Source organism: Corapipo altera, unplaced genomic scaffold (assembly GCF_003945725.1).
Source record: "Corapipo altera isolate COAL_440 unplaced genomic scaffold, ASM394572v1 1, whole genome shotgun sequence".
Lineage (NCBI taxonomy): Eukaryota > Metazoa > Chordata > Aves > Passeriformes > Pipridae > Corapipo > Corapipo altera.
The window spans coordinates 10,319,916-10,340,357 of NW_020884873.1; the positions used below are offsets into that span (position 1 = coordinate 10,319,916).

General features: G+C 36.6%; 1 protein-coding gene across 7 annotated transcripts in view; it reads left to right on the forward strand.

Moving 5' to 3' along the window:
- KDM7A (lysine demethylase 7A) overlaps positions 1 to 20,442 on the forward strand; it is an 89,279-nt gene that overhangs the window by 52,908 nt on the left and 15,929 nt on the right. For 3 of the 7 annotated variants that reach the window (XR_003530803.1, XR_003530804.1, XR_003530805.1), the window contains exons 15-21: positions 1,521 to 1,618; positions 3,830 to 3,978; positions 4,116 to 4,324; positions 6,469 to 6,554; positions 7,559 to 7,835; positions 8,565 to 9,010; positions 10,385 to 10,450. Coding sequence is in view for 4 of the 7 variants with exons in the window: in XM_027662695.1 (XP_027518496.1) it covers positions 1,521 to 1,618; positions 3,830 to 3,978; positions 4,116 to 4,328; positions 6,473 to 6,554; positions 7,559 to 7,835; positions 8,565 to 8,659 (914 nt within the window). In the remaining 3 variants the exon portion in view is untranslated. Of the gene's footprint in view, positions 1 to 1,520; positions 1,619 to 3,829; positions 3,979 to 4,115; positions 4,329 to 6,468; positions 6,555 to 7,558; positions 7,836 to 8,564; positions 15,019 to 20,442 lie in introns of those variants that run through there. The other 4 variants (XM_027662695.1, XM_027662714.1, XM_027662684.1 and 1 more) reach the window with 4 other exon arrangements.

Genomic DNA, 20,442 nt, shown 5'->3' on the forward strand with positions numbered 1-20,442 from the left:
CTTTCTGAAGTTTAATTAGTCTTCTCTAGCTTTTGGTACCAGCTGTTCATTTTATTCACTTTCTGGTAACAAGTCTCATGTTTAGCTTTCTTCTGACTCTAAAAATAATTACCATTATGCAGTGTTTAAAAATTAATAATACCCTTGAAATATATTTGATGCCTATTTGTGAACTTGACCGCAGTTTTCAATAGGAGCAAAACCCTATCAGAACTGCAGTGTATATATGGTTACAGATATATCCTCTATTCTTGCATAATTAGAGTTAGGAAGAATCGTGTATTGTTTATGTAGTTTCATGTAAAACTATGCTGAAAGCAAACCAGCATTTCAACTTTTCTTGTGTTCATTCATTCAGCACAGTTTTGTATGAAGCTGTAAGTACTTGGAAAGTGATGTTGCTTTCTTTAGCTACTACTTTCTTGACATATATTTATAATTTTTTTTATTCTGTTTGTCTTTTCTCCAAAATACTTCTGCTACTTAAACTGCATATTGTCACCTTCAACAAATTTGTACTTAATCAAGATATTTGCCAGCATCTTTGACACAGGTACACATGCAGCTCACTGACCTCGAGCCGTGGATTCCAAACACTTAGAAATGTGTTTCCTACTTGTGGTTCTTTGAGACGTATGCTGTCTCTTAAGAGTACAGGTTTATGAGAACTGCTCAGCTGCTTCACGTTTTGAGTTCTTTCAGCACTTAAAGTAAACCACGTGGACTAGTTAGCTGCTTTGATTGTTTGCTTTGTCATATTGCAAGTGTTTTTGATGTCTGTTTTGACACCTGATTCTCTTATTAGTTCTTTACCTTAGTACTAGCATAAAGCAAGTCCAAGGTTGGTATTTCCTCATCTTCCTTTTCAGGTCATTCCGTGATAAAGACAAGTATCATCACAGTAATACTTTAATATTTAACAGGTCTGCATTTTAACCCTGATTGGCAGCTCTGTAGTAGCACAAAACAAGCAGAATATGCCAGTGAATTGTGACATGGAAGTAAAATTGCAAGTAATGCAATTTTTTTACCTTTAAATCACTTAATATCCTTTGTCTTCCATGTTTAGTGTTTCTTTATATCTGCTTTTGTTTTTAAATAGGGAAATCCCAAGTTCAGAGAGCATAAGGCAAAGTAATATTGAACATTATTTCTGATTAATGTTTTTTGAGAACCACTTCTCTGAGTCCACCCTATACACAAAAGCAGAAATTGCCCAAGGTGCCATCTGTGGAGTATGTGCTCTATGGGAGAGAAAAAAATATATGCTTCTTCTGCACCTGATGTATCTTCCTGTCTTCATCCAGTCAGTTGCTTGAGGAGTCTATTGGTCAGCAGTAGGCAATTCATTATAGTTCTAAGCAGAATTGTCTTGTGAACCAGATCAGTGTGTGGATGTCCTTTTGTTTGCAGGTTGTTAAAAATTAAATATGTGTTTCTTGATTTTTACTTCCAAAATGATAGTTAAATATTATATGTAATAAATATTGGGTCTTATATTTTAATCTTTCTCTCTGCAGTGTTCTTTGAAAGTGTGAAATCAGAACTCAGGAATGGATCCTCAGAATACTCTGATATTTCTGATTCAGAAGAATCTGAGCCTGATTGCACTACACAGGTATAGCTAGAAAAAAAGTCACAAAAGTTAATGAAGCTATTAAATATAATTTTGCTCACACATTTCAAATTTGTATGGTCAAAGTTTGTGTTAAAACCGCAATAACAAAGTATTTAGTTCTGGTTCAGTTTAATATGTCAGACTGAATGTTCTGCCTCATTCTTCATTTATTCTAGTGTTGAGAAAAATTACAAGATATTCTATCTTGAACCAAATTTTATGATCTCCATTGTCATTGAAGTGAGGCTGGCAGGGAATGAGCCCTGCTTTGGAACGAGCAGCCTGAGAAAAGTTAGATCCTAGTTGCTTTGTTTATTTCTTTTGTAAAAAGTCCAAATTGTATCTTTTGAATTATGAGTATCTACCACACGAGTTTCATTTTAGTACATGGTTAGTTGGAAACAATCTTACAGGTATTCAGTTTTTTTTAAATAAGCTGAAGCAGCTAAATCCTCTTCAGGTATTTTACACTACTGGAAGTAAATGGGAATCTTCCCTCTGAGTGTCTAGATTGTAGTGATTTCTTTAGAACTACATGAAATATAAATGCAAATACGTGCATATTTGCAAGCATATATTTTAATACAATATGCATATATAAATATTGTAATTTAGTAATTTCAATTTTTATTGGTTAGCAGTAGGGTGGAGTGATTACTTCAGATTTTTGTTTCATGCTTCTGGAATACTAATGTTTTGGTCTTTCGTTCAATTTTCAGCCTATTATTAGACTTTATAAGTAGTCTTCAAATTCCTACTTTTTCCATAATGGTCAAGATCTTTTTTTGATATTTGTTGTCTTTCATCATTACTTTATCTAGATGTTGGAATAAATGATAGGAATCTTCATGATGTGGCTTCTTCTGGTTTAAACTGCATTGTCAACAACTTTGGCTCAGCAGGTTTCCTTTTCTAAGACACAGAATCATTAATTACTCAAAAGTGATATATCTCATCTTCACAGGAGAATGTAACCAGTTTTGGATGACTTTGTAAATGAGTGAATGTTTTATATTAATGCTATTTACTCTCTTAGTTCTTCCCATATTCTTCTGCTTTTTAATTTCTAATATCTAATGGAATAATTTTTCTGCATGTTTGAATTTGTCTTTTGTAATGACATATCCAAAATGAACTCTCTCAGTAGCTCCTGTAAATCCTTTAATGTTGTTACATTGTGCTGAAGATGATCTTAGCAAAACAATGCCTTTATTACTAACATTGAATCATAGTTATAATTTAATTGCCTGTTGGTGTCACTTTCCAAGTGTCAAAGATTAACAAGCTGCTCTTGTGAATGAAACTATTGAAACTATTACATAAAAATATCCCTTGGTGATGCAATGCACTTAATTCATGCCAGTTCCGTTTTTGATGATAGTGGTGTCAGTCTTGAAGGATCAGAACATATCTATGTTCTGATCTTCCACTTTCAGCACTTTTTTTATTGAGTGTCATGCATATTCCTTGGCTTGAAAAAAACACTGTGATGTTCTCTGTACTTGTTGAAAATAGATTAGTCTGAATTACCAAGATGAAACATATGTATGGTAGCCCTTGCTTCATGTAAAGGCATATTGAGTCACATATGGTTGCTCCACCTTTGAGAAGCTCCTGCCCGTACAAGCTGTAATCTCAGCAGGAGCTGAAAAGCTCTTTCATTCATGAAATGAAGGCTGTGCCACTCTGTAAGAGAGGCAACAGCTGTTGTGTCTCTGTTCCTGCTGTGCTCTGGATTTACCTGAGAGCTTCTGTCATTCATTAGAGAGATGGTGCTGCTGCAAGTTAGATTTTGTGAGAGCAGGAACCAGAAGCGGTTATTTGGGGCAGAATGTGTCCCATTCTATGTAATATGCATCAGTTCTGGCTGCTGCTTGGAACCACACTTCTGGGTTTTTTTCCTCTACCTTGAATTAGTGCTCTCTTGAAAGAGAATACAATGATTTGTGTATGGTTTAATATTTGTGGTGGTTTGTAAGAACATGGATTTTGGAAATGCTTTTTATACTGGAACATGTCCTCACCAGTATTACAAAATTTGGATGTATAGCATCTCAGTTGCTATATTCAAATCAACTGCATTCTGAATACTATATATGTGAAAAAGTTAGACCTGAAAGCTTTTGAGTTGTTCACTTAGCATAAATTAAGGTAGTGTCTCCATTTAGGGGGTCTGGTGACCATTCTGCATTCTGTTTCCTCTTGTTTCAGCAGAAGGATTCCTCCACAGAGGAGTCAGAAAGCTCAGGTGATGAAGAGAAGCAGGAAGTAACATCAAATTTCAAAGAGGAATCTAAGGTCATCAGAGACCTTTGTCAAAATACCCAGAAGCCATCCAGAAATGAAACTCCCAGTAAAAAGTAAGCACATTGTGGGCATTTTTTATAGACTGTTAGACCTTTTCACATGTATTTATTGTTCTACCTTATACCAATATAAAAATCAGTCCTTCAGAGGATTCTGTTTTGAACTGCTTACTACCCCTTTATTTTTCTAGGGAATGTCCTACCTCGACAAGTACAGAAGAAGAAGCTATTCAGGGCATGCTTTCTATGGCAGGATTGCACTATACTACATGTTTACCAGGTCATACTCAAAGCACAGACTGCACAAATAAAAGAACCTCCCTTCAGGAACACAGAAGCTACGCCAGGAGTCGGCATAAAGACAGACAGCCATCTCAGAGCCACAAAACAATAGAATGTGGTAGGTATCTGAACTAATGACACTGTTGCTCTCTGCTTTTGGACAGAGTGCTCAGCATAAGCACTTAAAATTTATATTTTTAGATTTGTAGTCTTTATATTAGTAGTTTTTAATCAGACTGACGTTTAAAGCTGTGTTCTTTGGTTTTGTTTGTTGTTGTTTTTTTCTAGTAAAAAATAAGTGTTACTTCTGAAAACCGGGACAAACTTAGCTTGTCATCAGAATACCCCTTCTGAATATTTCCATCTGAAAGTTTTGTGGCATCCTTATAAGACTGGCAAAGTTTTGGCTTTGCCAAATGTAATCTCTTTCAGAAAAGATGGAACCTTCATGGTTGCAGCTTTCATGACAAGTGTGTTGCTTAGATATCCATAGGAATCTACTTGGTGATTTTTCATGTATCTTTGGAAGGCATATTTGGCTTTACTCCTGAAATTCTGCTATGAATACAGTGCATTAAAAGAGGAGAATTCAGAGGTCATTTTCTTTGTCAGTGGCATTTTGATGTCTGTGGAAAGCAAATATCTGTTAAATGCATTTTGGGAATGCAGGACAGGAGAACATTAGCACTAATCCCCTCAAAGGAATCAAAATCACTTATTGGAACAGAGAAAAAGTCATCATTTGTGAACATTCTTTGCTTGAGAGAGAAATGGAAGAGGATTATAGCTTTGCTGATGTGAAACAAATAGAACCCCATCAGCAAGCTCCGTGCTGATTCAAAGAACTGATAGTATGTTGATATTTGTTTACATAGATAACAGGAAAGCCTAATGTGATGTCATGGACTGTGTTCTGGTAACTGAAGCTCTAGGTCGTTCAAACCCACCAAACAAACAAACAAACAAACCCACAACCAGCAGGAAAAAAAAAGCCAACCCAAACCTAACCAGCAAACCACACAGACACGTACAGTGTCTGTCCACCTTTGTAACTTCATGAAAGTCGTAAGATTCAGGTTTTCAGGTTGTGGTGGGTTGACTCAGGCCAGCATCTAAGCACCCACACAGCCTTTTGTTCTCTCCCCCACCACTGTGGAATGGGGAAGGGAGTAGAAATACCAAAAGTGATAAGATTAATGGATTGATATAAAGACAGTTTAGTAAATGAAGAAAGGAGAAAAGAAATAAGTGGTGTAAAGGCAATCACTCACTACCTTCTTCAAGCAAACTGATGCTCAGTCAGTCTCTGGTCAGGGGCTGCCTTCGACTGCCTTTCCACCAGCCTCTTCCTCTACCCCAATTGTTATTGCCAAGCATAACATTCTATATCTATTCTGTGGTATGGAATATTCCTTTGGCCAATACAGGTCTACTGTCCTGGCTATGTCCCTTCCCAATCTCTTGCCTACTCCTACCTTACTTATTGCAGTGAGCAGAGGAGCAAAGGAGAAAGTTGTGACACTGTGCAAGCACTACTCAGCAACAGTCAGAAGTTTGGTGTGCTATGAACACTGGTTCAGCCACAAATTTACAATACAGCATTATATGGACTGTTAGGAAAAAAATCTGTTCCAGCCAGACCCAGTACATGTGTCAAACTACACAGGTGAAGACAAAACTGTGCTTGTTAGCTAGCAGGTTTCATAAAACCTTTCAGTCTCTCCAAATGCAAATTGAATTGGTGTCTTGGGATACCCTTAATTTTACAAGTTAACTGTATCGTAAATGTATTTTCAATGCAGACACTTCTTCTGTAGGCCTATCAACACAGTTCTTCCTTATATTGCACCTGAATAGCACATCAGTGCTTAGAAAAAATACAGTCAATAATACCTGAAAATGAAATGTCCATCATTCTATGAGCTTCTCATGATACAAAGCCATGGTAGAAAGCTGCAGTTTAACAAAGAAAGTAAGCTGTCTTCAACATCAGGGCTTTGAAATTTGAAAGATTATGTTTGTCTGACCTTCTTACTGTGGTGTATTGATCCTTAATTAGGTTTATTTATGCTGTGAGATTTTTTTTCCCAATTCAGTGTGTAGAACCAAGCAGCTGTAAATTTTAATTTGTATTCAGGAAATATTTTCCATTGGGTTTTCCTTTCTTTCTTGTTTTGTTTTTAAAGTCACTAAAATGTATAATTACCTTTGTATTCTTAGTTATTGATTTTAAAATTTAGGCTTGTTGAACTTCTCTTTTAGGTAGGTCTGTGAAGGAAGAGGAAAGAGACTTGGGAACTTCAGCATGGGCTAGACACCTAAATGAAGCTTCAAGGATTACCCCTCAGGTAAAACAGTGCTTTAAACATTTTGAACTCATTTTTGTAGCAGAAGAGATCACAAAGGTGAAGGTACACACAAAGGTACAGAAGGCACAGTAGACAGGTCTTTCCACACTGCATATCTGATGATAGATACTTCTGGTTCTGGTAACTGGGTATTATATTTTTGTCATGCTTTTTTTCCTTGTTGTTGTTTAGTTTTTTTTGCTTTCAAATTCTCTTCTTTCATACTGGCTAGTATGAAGGTGTTCAGGGCAGTATCTTGAAAAATCAAAAATACTTTATTCAAAAAGCATGAATTTACATTCAGTCTAACTGGGGAAGCACTTTATTATTATTATTCCCAACCAGAGCTTAAGAACAAGTGGAATATGTTGACAGTATTTATAATAAAGATACTTGCTTAGGAAATTGGTACTGCCAAAATGATATAACCTTTCAACAGCCAACAGGTAGGAATATTCTTGTTTTCTGATATCCAGATGGAATCCAGCAAAGGTTGTGTTTCTGACAATCTGAACTTTTTTAGTATTTCTAAACTTGTCTGTATTAGAAGTATTAGAATAATTAATTAAATAGAACAATTAAAGTTGCAAAATTGCAACTATTAAATAACACTGGTTTTTTAACTGCATGCTTTCTAAGTGTTTGCTTGGTAAGAATATGTAACTACATGGTACTCGTTAATTCCTGATTTAGCATTTGTTGTCTTATCAGCTGAATATTGAAACCAGATTACCTGGTTACATATACATATATTATACTTATTATACAGTGGTATATGTAATTAATCTGTAGCGTTGCCCTTAAATACATATGGAAAAAATTGCACAGAGACTATGTTGTATGTTATTTTTAAGAGGTATCTATGATGGAATCGTAATGTATTCAGATACTAGTGGAACTGAAATATCTTTTCCAAAGACACAAATTAGAATTAGAAAAACTGGAGTGAACTTGTAGCCAGAAGGTAGTAACCTCTACATTTTTTCTTCTCATTTCCATACTAGGATGCAAATAAAACTCAAAAGTATGTCAAGAAAGAGGGTACATCAGAAGCCAGTTATAAGGTTCAGGAAAACAGAAGCATAGTCCACAACAACAGCTTGAGTTTTCAGCATGGCAAATACACACGAGACTCCAGTCTAATTCAAGGAGAATGTCAGCTGAGTGATGGCAGCCTTAGCCCCGACAGGCCGTATGGTGAAACGTCCTTGTCTGTACCACTTCATCCAACAAAGAGGCCAGCATCAAACCCACCCCCTATCAGCAACCAGGCAACAAAAGGTAATGGTTATCTTCATCCTCTTGCCAGGGGAGGGGGAGAAAAAGACTAGGAAAAGGAGCTGGTAAACGTCTCAAAGAGCTGTTAGATGCAGAAACTGAGTAAATGACAGGATTAGACCTTGAGGAAAAATACAAAGTGAGCATACTGTGGACACTTAGGTTTTGGCACAGAATGTGTGAAGGTGGAATTAAGAGAGATCTAACTGGCTGTGTGGCCAGATGAAGCTTTCATAGTTGCAATTGCACAGGATATTTGTTATGCATTTATTACAGGGAACAGACACAACTATTCTCTGAAACACTGACCTCAATCAGATTTCCTTATCAAAGTGAAGGTTTAAAAATTCTGACACTTCAGAAATAGTCTGATGAGCATACTATTTAATGTTCAGTTTCTAGTTTATATTCTATAACTTACTCAAGGGAATAACTTGTGTAAAATTCAGGAAGCTCAGTTTAAGTTCTCTCCTCCTACACCCACTGCCTATTACAGACTAGAAAGGGTTGTAAATAATATAATCATTTTATTTATGAGAATGCTAGCCAGAGTTTAGGAAAAACGGTTCCTGGTTATTTTTCCAATTCCGATTCCCTGCTTGTTTGTTTTTGAAACTGATTTGGGTGAGAATTTTGCCTGCTTCAGCTTGAACGCTGGGTTTCATCGTTGTTCTACAACAACTAAAGCTTGTTCTGAAGTTCCTGATAGAAGCACTTGATTTCATTTTTCAGGCAAACGTCCAAAGAAAGGAATGGCAACTGCTAAACAGCGCCTTGGGAAGATCTTGAAGCTGAACCGGAATGGCCATGCACGCTTCTTTGTTTAATGTAGCTGCTACTTCTACTACTGCTGTCTTTCCTACACAGACCAGTACTGAGGTCGACAGAGCCTGGAGCTGCTGTTATTCCTCTGCTTGAAGCAGACTTGCATGTACCATCTAAAACACTGCCTGATGAACAAAAACGAGAAAGAGAAAGAAAAAAGAAAAAAAAAAACCACAAAAAAACCCAACCCAATGCTGCATTTTCACTGTGCCACACCTGCTCAGCAATAACCATACGGGAACGGGGAAATCTTCAGAGAGACATGGACTGTGAGAAATAGTCTCTCATCAGGGCTTGAATATCATTTGTTGCTGGTAGTTTCTGACCTAATTAATGAGGGGAAGATGATGAAGGTGGTTTATCAATAATTTATTTCTGATAGATTTTCACAACTTTTAAATTCATTTAAAAAAACTATTTATTTGGAAGACTTTTTCTGTGGGGGTTATTAATTTAGATTTAATAATGTGAAAGTTTTAAATTGTTTTGATAATGTGTGTTTGGTGCAGTGGAGAGCCACATTAATTGTGATTAGTCTGGACTCCTAAATTTGATATTCAGGTTATAGTCTTAAATAGGGGTGAGATGCATTAATAATTATTTTTTAAATTAAGGCATATGGAATCTTATTTTTTTTCCTGCTTTTTGTAAGCTATTGGCTGGGCTTCTGTTGACTTGCAAGTTGCATATTCTCTGCAAGCTTGTTTATTTTTTGACCTGTCCTCTTTATTATCAGATTTATTTATTTAATGGACTAGAAGAGACTCCTAAAGACAGAAGAATCTTCTTATGTCAGTCTAGTAGCTAGCTTGTTTTAAACTGCACCTCTTTCCTCCAAAACTGAGTGCATACTACTCCTCCTCATGATCTCTCTGTGATGATTTTCTTCTGTGAAAAAGGTCCCTGAAATTGTATTTGTACAAGTTATTTAAGAGTTGGTAGAAAGGAGGAAAACCCAATCTATCTTTTTGGAGGAACGGGGACATCAGTTAGGATAAATGTTTCTTCAGAACAGTTACTCTGAAATAACTCATAAGATATACGTTGCAGTCATAAGATTTGGCATATTACTTAATGTAGCATGGAAGAAGCATTAAATTGTTATTGTACTTTAAACACATTTTACTGAAGAGTCAGGAAAGCAGGAGAATGTGTGTTGCTTTCAAAGCTGGGTGAGACAGCCAATTAAAAGTCTTAACTGGTGCATATATAAGCATTTAAGTAGCTTACTGGTATCAGAATGATCATTTGTGTCAGGCTTCTTACAGAGCTGATAACAAATGCCCTTTCTGAATTCTTGTAAATAATTTTGATTTGAAATTTGTATTTTTCTGTAATATAAAATTAAATATTTAACTTTTGAGGGATGGGGATGAAGGGGAATACCTTTACTTGATTCTGGAAAAAGGGCATTTTGTAGGGTCCAGCCAAGATGTAGACTAGTGACAACAATGTTGTTGGTTGGTTAGGGTTTTTTTTGGTTTTTAAGAGTAAAAATACTCCTGTGTCAGTGTCCAAGTCATCAAATTGATTTAACTTTACACACCAGTTTTTCCTTCCTCCATATTCTATACTGGAATAATTTTCTCTTGTTGTAGTTTAAAACCAAAACTCAGTTTTACTTTCCAGAGTATTTGTGCAGAGTTATTTTTGTTTAGGCTAGATTATGAATGCCTGTAGAAATTTATGAAAATAGTTCTGATGTCAGGTGTTTTTAATTATTGCAGGATCACAACCAGTTAGCACTATCCTGTTTCTAAATGGAGAAGCATCAAAATATAATGCAACTGCAAGTAAGTCAGGTAGCTTTCTCAGCTTTACTTCATCTGGAGCTTGAAAATTACAGGAGTGTTTTTTGCAGACCAACTTTTACATTATATTGACTTGGCTTGTTTTGTGACTTGTATGGGTGAATTTTTTTACTTTTTTTTGTTGCTTGCTAATTAATGTTTCACAAAAGCATTTTTTCAGTCTTTTAAATTTTTTATTCTTGTTTAATTTAAAGCAAGTTATCAACCTCTATAATATTGGGAATGGAGGTAACAGAGGATTTCTAAGAAGTAGAAGATAAGCTAAGAGGTACTCTAAGGGTGCTGAAAATTACTATAAGGAGTTGTGGTTCTCAGGTGCTATGATTTCCAGAAGGAAATAGTTAAAAGATAATATTTTAACTATCTTCTAATACGTTCTCACCAAAGTTAGTCAAAGAAAGAAATTGTTGTCAATATTAGTTAAAATTATATATCCATATGAATTTCCTGTGTTTAAACTTGAGCAAATGCCTGCCAGGCTTTGGAAGCTGTTTTAGCTTTAGCATATTGAACCAAACTGTTTCCTTCCTGCTAGCTGAACAATTTCTAATAATAGAAAATTCCAGTTTAGAGCAGCAATCAGATTCAGAGCGGAATGAAGAACGAGTTCTCTCTCCTTAAAGGCAGATTTTTATCTGAAGTAAAAGTATGCCAGAATAGAATCTGGAGTAAGGAATTTTAAAATATGGAATATGCTTTCTTGTACATGTGACTGGCTTATACAGAGACTCTTTTTTGACCATCCACATTATTTATCTGTACCTTACTGTTGGAACATAGGTATGGCTGGACCCATATATATTATTTCTTCTTGGTTTTATTCTTTCTTTTACTCTACTTTCTACCTTTTTTTTTTCTAAGTGGCTCTCCACTGTCATGAATTTATGTAATAGTCTCTTCACAGGCTGTCAACAGGCAGAGGTTCATTCGCATTTTCTTCAGATAATCCATGCTTCCAGCAGAATTTAAATCTGATGTTCCACCTTAGAACAAGTAATTTAAGAGAAATTGCCATGATGAGCAGTATTAAAAAAAAAGAAAAAAAAGGCAAAAAAAAAAGAAAAACAACAAAGGGGGAAAAAGAAGTCTCCTGGTAGCTTATGAAGAGGATGTGGTAACCTCACTTGTTTTGTGTACTTGTTTGTAGGGATGTTTTTATTGTGTTCTAGATGAAATCACTACTGCACCAATCTTTCTGTAGATGGACTGAACCTTGTGTTGTTGTAGTGGAGAGAAATACCCCAGTTTTCTTCCTTGCTGTCTCACTTGGGGTAGAAGAGGGAGGGAGTAGGGAACACTGGCTGGATGACAGAGAATGAAGCCAGCTGTGGTAGTTCGTTTTCAAGGATAATCTTTTTTGAAAAGTCAGGGAACTTGAATTTGGCATAATTTTTTTTTTTTTTTTTGTAAACAGAACAATAGGAAATGAAATATTGTAGGGGTTTTCCCAGTCTCTTAAGTTCTCATGTTCCTACAATGGAAAAAAAAAACAAACATGAAAATGGAAAGACCACCTAGAAACTATATCAAAGACTCTTCCAGCAACTTTCCCTTTTCTTCTCCTACTATACTTGCTAATAAACCCTGGCTACAGGGTAGCCTTTGTTGACCTCTGAGGTAGATTACCTATGCAACCTGTAATACTCTACATTAATTCATTCTTCAAGAGAATTTTGAAAGGGTTAGATGTTGAGAGTTAAAACTGTTGTTTTCTGATCACATGGGAGGCTTTGGGGTTTTTTTGTTTTTTTTTTTGTGATTGAAGTGCTTGTGTTACCTTTGGTAGAGATGTAAGAGAGCACAGTGTCATTATAACATTTTCCACGCTTCAGCTTTCCCTAGGCTTTGCTATAAGGCATAAGCTACTTTCATTCACAAGGCCATTAAGTTGTAAATGTTGAAAATTTTTGCAGAATTTCAAAGCCAGAGCTGATGAGAATCTGGCCTACCCCCTTTTTGGTAGTTGTGGAGACTAAGCAGAACTGAAACTAGAATGACCCGGTAACTAGTGCCCTGTTTAGGCTCCACATGCCCACCTATCTCTTCATACTCCCACCATGACCCCAAATCTTGTGTCTTTCCAGAGAGTCATTCACGTAATACTTCCAGACCATTAAAAGCTGTCTATAGTTCTGGGGTTGTGTGATCCCAGAGCTACTCTTTCACAGAAGAAATACAAATGGAACCGAGGGCCTTACTATTTGTCGTTAAACAAGATTAAAAGCTGCAACATCCATTTTTCCAAAAAATAAACCCAACAAAAAAACCCCTAGTAACCCTCTTTGTGGGAGCCTATGAGTGATAAGTCATGCAGTGGATGGGAAATAAAAGTAGCACTGAAAAGGAAATGCATATTCTTTGTAGGCTGCATTTCTGTTTGGAAAAAAAAGACTTTTTCTACTTTTAATATAAATTAAGCCATAAGAATTTCATGCTGTGGGAAGGGAATGAAAGGGATCACTTTAAGAGATTATATTGATATGTATTGTCACTTCTGCTGGGAAATGTCTATTGCTGCCAATGCTTGGGTGATTTTTTTTTTTTTAAAAAACATGGAATTTGAAAAAAAAAAAAGGGGCTAGTTCTTGGCTATATTTACTAGTTTTGTAGTAATGTTTTGCTGGCCCATTTGTCTTTTCCTCTCCTTTTTCTACTCTCATAGTCTAATTTCTATCTTTCCTTCTTAATGTTTCTGAAAATATTAGCTTGTCTGCTCAGTAGGGATCGGTGTATGTGTGTCTTCCTTTTTACAGAAACGCACTACTGTGTTAAGTATTTGGCTGGGAAATGGGATGCTGCAGCTTTAAGAGCATTTTTTTCAATTCATAACAGTATTTCCCATCCTCTTTTGCCTGCAGGCAGGGAAAGTGTATGTACAGTATTTATTTTGTTTTGATTTTACTTTAAATTTGTAAGTTTCTATAAGTAGTTCATATTGATTATTCTAGGGGAAGATAAGTGGCTTTGTTTAAATTTGTATTTGATATTCATAGTTTCCACTTTCTGTACTTTAAAATACTGAAATTAAAAAATTGTATTGCTTATGTTTTGATTTTAGCACTCTAAAGTGTTTAATTTCTTCAGACTTCTGCTTTTTTGCTTCTGTGTAAATAGAGTAAAGTGTACAGAATATCGTGAGGAGAAAAATGCTTTTCTAGGCCCAATCTCTGTGCCCTTTACTTGTCACAATTTAAAGAAGAAATTTTGTGGAGAAATGTGAGGAAATATTCTCATACTGTTTTTTTAAATTTATTCAAAGTGCAAATTTTCATTTCAATCCAAGTATATTATAGGGCAACTGAATGCATTTTGTGAAGATGTGTATGGTCTTCTTGAATCCTAATATAAAAAGGAGGTGGAAGTTTTTGTGATTCATCATATTATCAGATCCGGATCTATAAGAAGAGTGTCAAATGGTATTTACATGTTTTTGCTCTTGGTTTTTATTCAGGTTTGTCTTATGCTACTGATGTCTGACTCATCTCTTGATTTATTTTTTCCTTTTTTTGTTCTTTTTCCTTTAAGTGTGTGCAGTTTTTGGAAGAAGAGCTTTCTCTTTCACACTTTCACGTGCTTAGACATACTTACTTTTTTCCTGGATGACTTCTCTGCTGATTTCTCCTACCACATGCCATCTTCTAGTTTACAGTTGTCGGTGCTCCCTATTATGACTCCGTATGGCAGTGCAGTGTTTGCATGTGGGTGCTCTACTCGGGGGTAATGGAAGCATTACTGTCTCACACTACAGCTTTGTGTAATGCGTTTTCTTCTGCATGTAGTGCTCAGTGCTACTGAACTGCTTCAGTGCTGTGATGATGCTTAGATTCCAATGGTGGTCATTTTATGGGAGCCTGAGATAAATGACACGACAATGGCATTGGAAGAACCAGGTGCCAAAAGGTGTTTGATGGGAGAACCCTGTTCAGCTGTTCAAGTTTCCTTTTTAGCTTGGCTTCTAGTTTACAGAGAATTTAAGGTTGACTGTAATGACCAGGAGATCTGTTCATTGACCAGGACTTCATTGTGCCAGCTGCTTTACAGACAAAGGACAAGAATGCTGACCTCATCAAACCATGTACTGCTTAATGAAACAGTTTTAAAAAAAACTCAACAAACTAGAAAGTTTTGTGGCTGAAAGTTTAAAACATGGTAGTGTTGTAGAGTTTAGAAGCAGAAGCTTCTGTGCTTTTTCAAAAGCAAATTTCATAATGGCGTAAGAAATCACGAGGAAAAATCATGAATCAAGTACGGGTGTTGAAGATGAAATATTTATATGCCCAGAAATCTGTTCCCATTGTATTTTGACATGTCTTTACATCTTTTAAATTAATGAGTTAAAACTGATTTTAAATTTGGTTACCCCAAGATTTGCCAAAGATCTGAAAGAGCTGTTTGTCTGTCAGAGCAACCGTGTATTTTGAAAAGGTTTTAATCACTGTGATTGAAGAGCAGTGCTACAACCTATGCATATCCATCAGACAGACTCATCTGGATTTATCACACTGAACTCGCTGCTCATACTAATGTTTTGGTCTTAAAGTGATAGACTTAAGAAAGCTCCTCAGTGGGCCACAAATACAAGTTTCATACCCATCTAAAAACCTACATCAGCACCTTTACTATTTGTCCTTTTGTTTTTCGCCAGCTACACTTCAGAGATTTTTTTTCTGTGACTGCTGTTTAGAGACTAATAGGATAATACACTGGAAAACATGAAATATCTCAAGTGCTGCTTTAATGCTACTGGATAGTCTTCAGCAGCTGGAGATGTATTTCCATTACGAGTCAGAGTTTCTGGTTGTCTGCTTTTCTGTTTGCGGAGGATGGGAAATACTTACCTGGATTGTTCTTTCCTAAGGGAAAGATGGATTTTAAAGATTTCAAGGCTACCAAATGTGACAAAAGAATTGAATTTCTAAAGTCAGGGAATGGACAAGATACTCCTCTTGGTATCTGAAGACTAAAGTTACTGGTTTTGGTTTTTGATCAACAGTATTCTATCGTGTTTTAGGTAAAGTACCCCCTTGTAAAGTGCCTACAGACTTGATTTTCTGTCCATTTAGTGAAGTTCAACTCTTTCTCTAGAGGGTTTATCCTGACCTTAAGTTGTGAACCTTTTGTGCTGGTGGCTCTTTAGTTAACACATTCAACCAAACCTTTTCCAGTTTGTTTTGTTTAGATAGAACTTTGGATTGATGATGGAAAGCTGACTAGCAGCATGAATATGTGGAAGTCAATCATGCAGAGTGTTGGTTTCTATAGAAACTTATTCTTTTCTTTGTCTAGAAGTAATTGTCCTGGGAACCCCTGAAATTATGCTTTTAGTGCTGGTAAGTAATGCCAACTGTCTCAAGCCAAAAGTTAATGAGGACTGAAACTGTAAAACCAGAATGTTATTGTTCCTCCTTCTGATATGACCAGGATTGTTAAACACCTTTATTTCTACAATGATCAATGACTAAAGTTTTTTACCTGCAGAAAAAACAGCTGGTGATCAAGACAGTGAATGAAATCTGTCATTGCCAGAGCTCATAGTTTTCCACCTAACAGCTGGCTACTGGGACAGTTTGCTTTGTCTAGACTAAAGTCTGATTTCTCTGAAGCCAATTATATTCAGTCTTTAGAATACTGCAAATTTTTGAAGAATTGTGTTTGGCTTAATAGATCTATTTATCTGTACTGCTTCTGCTGTATTTGCTTTGGTCTTGGAAAAAATACTCTACTTTGGAACATATAAGCCAACTAAAAGAACAGTATACAAAGAGTCTGCTTGTCTGTGATGCTTTGCCCTAAAGTTTATTTCCCGTAAGAAATGTTTTGCTGCAATGACTGTGAGTAAAGTTCCCACCCGTACTTGGAGAATGTGATATGTGTCTGGAAGAAACATTTGACTATGAATTGTACACCTTGATGATAAGTCATAAAGATACAAGTCAGCTTTTTGTTCTGGTTCAGATAAAAGTCAACAAAACTCTCACATCAACTGCTACTCTGGTCTCCTAAAATAGGATCTGGGCTGTGGAAATGTGGTTTAACTTGGCGGCAACTTCAGGCTAGTATTAATTTGAAGAAGATACTAAATCATGTGCTTCCTTCTTAAGTTGTTGATTTCTTGTTACAAAGGTGTTTTTTGGTTTTTTTTGCTTTTTTATAAAAGGTCCTCAAATACCTCCATTACAGGTCTGGCCCAGTGAGGATTTTTCTGTACTCAACCAGCACTTGTAGAAATAGTTTTAGATTCCATCATGAAATAGTTACTGAGCGGAGCTGTTCCCATGTGTAGAAGTGCCTCTCCTCAAGAGGCAGCTGACCTCTGTGTTCCCACTGAGTGGCACCTATCGAAGGAGAGCATTCATAGGGTATTTCCCATGCCAGCTGCCCTAAAAGTGGTATCAGAACTGGGTGACTCAGATGGTTCCTCATCTAGAGGAACTGTTTTACTTCCAAGTCTGTCCATATTCAGCTCAGGTCCACTGGGAGGGGGGACAAAAATCTGTGAGCTGTGCAGTGCACTACTGCAAAATTAGTTGATCATATTGCAAAGACTGCTGGACAGCTGTGCCTGTCGTAAAATAAGTGCCACAAGTGAGGTTGAATTGCCATAGTCTTAGGAGGGAGGCCAAGCATTAAATGGGACATGGCATGTGAAGGATTACTTTCTCCCTAGGCTTTTTCAGCCACTCAAAGGAAGGTATTAGTGAGATGCTTTGGGAAAATGTGAAAACACTGTATAGCATACCTCTTCTGGTGCTACAAGGAATTAACTTAGCCACTGTTTCTGTACTTTCTTCAATATTAAGAGGGTTTCACTTCAGGTTTGTACAGAAAGCTGAAAGATATTTTATGCATCCTACAGTCTCCTTATGAGTGAGGTTTATAAGGGGAAGTGATTTGTAGTAGAAAACGTGACATGCTTGAAGAGTGGGAATTAATGTGTACCACTCATGGTTCACATGTAAGACATTTCCTCTCCACACAAACTTTATGTACTCACAACATAGGGCCACTGCTATGCACTGGTGTCTTATGGACTGTTTTCAGTTATGTTGCCATTGGTTTTCTGTTGCCTCTTATCTCAAATAATTTTGAACAATATAGAGTGTCAGCTACCAAACTCCAATAACATTATTATTATTGCCATAGCTATGATTTAAAGAATTTCTTCATTAATTCTTTTATGGCACATTTCAATTGACAATGAAATAGTGCTGTCAATACTCTCAAAATACTTTATTTAAATTCTTTTATACTTAGTTGGGACATTCAGACGTTTCTGATTTTTTTTTTTTTTTTGCACTGATGCTAACTCTTACTATATTTTAGAATTCATGACTTGAAGAAAAAGCTGAGTTATCATTCTGTGCCAGACTTGTGGTTCACTGAAAAGGACTCTTAAAAGATTAGGAACAACACAAAAAGAAATCACTGATCTGTTAAACATTTTGTGGAGCCTGTACCTCTAGTCATTAGGTAAAGCACTAAAGCAACAGGTTATAGTGTAACCTGAGATCTTAAAGATGCCATGTTGACCAATCAGATCAAAATGTACTTAGTGGTGGAAAACAGAAGGGAAGCCATATATATAAAATGAAGTAATTTTTTCTCAATTAGCTACAGGAATACTAGATTTTTTACTGTTTCACTTTCATGGTGGAGTTGTGCTGAATGGACTTAATACTTGAAACACTAAGGTAATAGAAATCACTGGGCCAAAACAGGGTTAATTAACAGTTGATTTCTGGCTGGAACCACCATGGTTTTCCTTTTCTAAGGAATAATCTGCTTAGATTTGCACACCTTGGCTACCTTTAATTTCTTACCAGTTCAGATACTGATGGTGCATATAATGTTTTTGGTGAGGGTAGAATTAATACCTCAGCTGATGTAGTGACATATCTTTAAATATGTATCTGTGCTTCTAAGGCTTTTCAGGGGACGCTGTGGTTTGCTCTTTTGAGATCCTTGATCAAGACTTAAGATCATTCAGAACTCTCAGAACTTTTCCTAGACTACTTTGGGAAGGAGGTAGGATGACCCTCTGCTGCCTGGGAGTTGCTTTCCCCTGTGCAGGAATTTGTTTAGGGGGAAGGCTTTGGATTGTGCTGCTATATCTTAACCTTTGTTTTGCTAATATGATAAGGGCTTCTGGGGTGTACTGGTGAGGGAAGGAAGCAGCAAGGGCAGAGTAATTGTCCAGTCAGCAGATCATTCAAACCCTGCCAGCCCGTGTGATGAAAAGGATGGAAGGGATGAGACCCCAAAAGGTGTCCCTGCTTTTCCCTGTGTGTGAGGATAAGCAACAGCCAGACTAAGGTCTCACCAGGCCATCCTAGATCTCTCACTAAGTCTCACCAGGCCATCCTAGAGGATGGCTCCCATCCCTAGGCACTGCCCACTGGGGACTGCATCCAGACAGGGAAGGATTCCTTGGTGTTTTCCTAATTCAGTGGCCTCTTCCTGTCCTTTGCGTGGATGTCAGGTTTGGAGAGGTTAAGCATGTTTCTGTGATAAAAATGACAGAAAATAGCATGGAGTTAGTTATCCAAGCTGGTACCTGGAATGATGTGTGCAACCCCTGGGGTTCAGCTTGAATTTTTTTTATTTTGAAATAGTATTTAAATCTTACTTTTCCATATCAGTCTTTCACTTACATTACTGGTATAATATGGAATGAGCCTCTCCATTTTGCAATTTTGGAAAGGTTCTTTCTGAACCATTGTCATTTTGGTTGTTTCATTCTTCCTTATCTTGAATGAAATTGCATGGAATCTAGCTTTGTCCAATGTTCCAGCCACCTAATAATGTAGCAACTTTGGCTGGAAAGCCAAGTTAGCACTGAATCATCAGCATTTCAGTCACTGCAGTAACAGGATGGAAGAACATTGAATAGACACATTTCCTTTTCTATAAAAACATCTAAACCAAACACCTAAACCATGTGACCTCTTGGAGAATTGTTTAAGATCTCTGGATCCCTCTTCTTGAATTTCTTTATCAGCTGCCAGGAAGATTGGGGTATAATGGATGCAAACTCTGGCTGATTTTGAAAGGATCTGAACTGGAGGATATTTACTGACTCTTCAAATTTTTTTCTTTTTATCTGTTTAACTTCTCTCATGTTTTGGCTTGTATACTGTTGCAGCTAAGTTTGATGCAAGTTAAAAATCACAAGTCTGAAAAGCATTAAATGGATTATTTCTACAGATTTTTAGTTTTTGTAGCTGAAGGCTACATTGGGCATTTTAGGGATCTATATTGATTTTTACTTTTTCTCCACTTAATTTTTTGTGTATGCTTTGCAGTGTTTCTTCATTGAAATACTGAGTCCTTTTCACTCATGTGATTTTCTATGGAAGCTATCTCTGGCCTTCCGTTCTGCATTTTTCAAATTCTCTATATCTTTGGGGACATTTCTTAGTGCAACTTGTTAGTTGATTTTCCTGTCTCCTCAAATGATGTTGGTATCTTAAGGTGCTAATTAATGATGCAGCGTGAGCCCCAAGGTTGCCATTCCTGTGAACAGCTGGTAAAACTCAACAGCCTAAAGGGCTTTCAAATCAACACAATCAAGATCATCATCAATAGCATCAATAGCTGGGAAATTAAAAGGTGTAACAGTAAAATTTACAAAAAGAGACTTCTCTCCTGGAGATGTTATGACAAGGGACTTTTAGATCACTTTCAAACATAGGACCTGCCTCACTATTATTTTGTAAGGTATCTTAGAGGTGTGCAGAAGAAAAGACACATATTTCTGTGTATGTGTATGCATCTCATTTAATCCATGCTTTTCCCAGAAGTGAGGATTGACTGCTGAGGTAATTACTGTCTGTACAAGAATGCAGTCTGCCACAGAGCCAGGCTGTGCCTCTGATCTCTGGTGTAATCCACTTCTCTCTGTGTGTGACAGTACCTGAGCAAAAACTAGGTTTTGGAAGCCCATGGTTTGCACCTCTTATGTGGAATAAGTAATG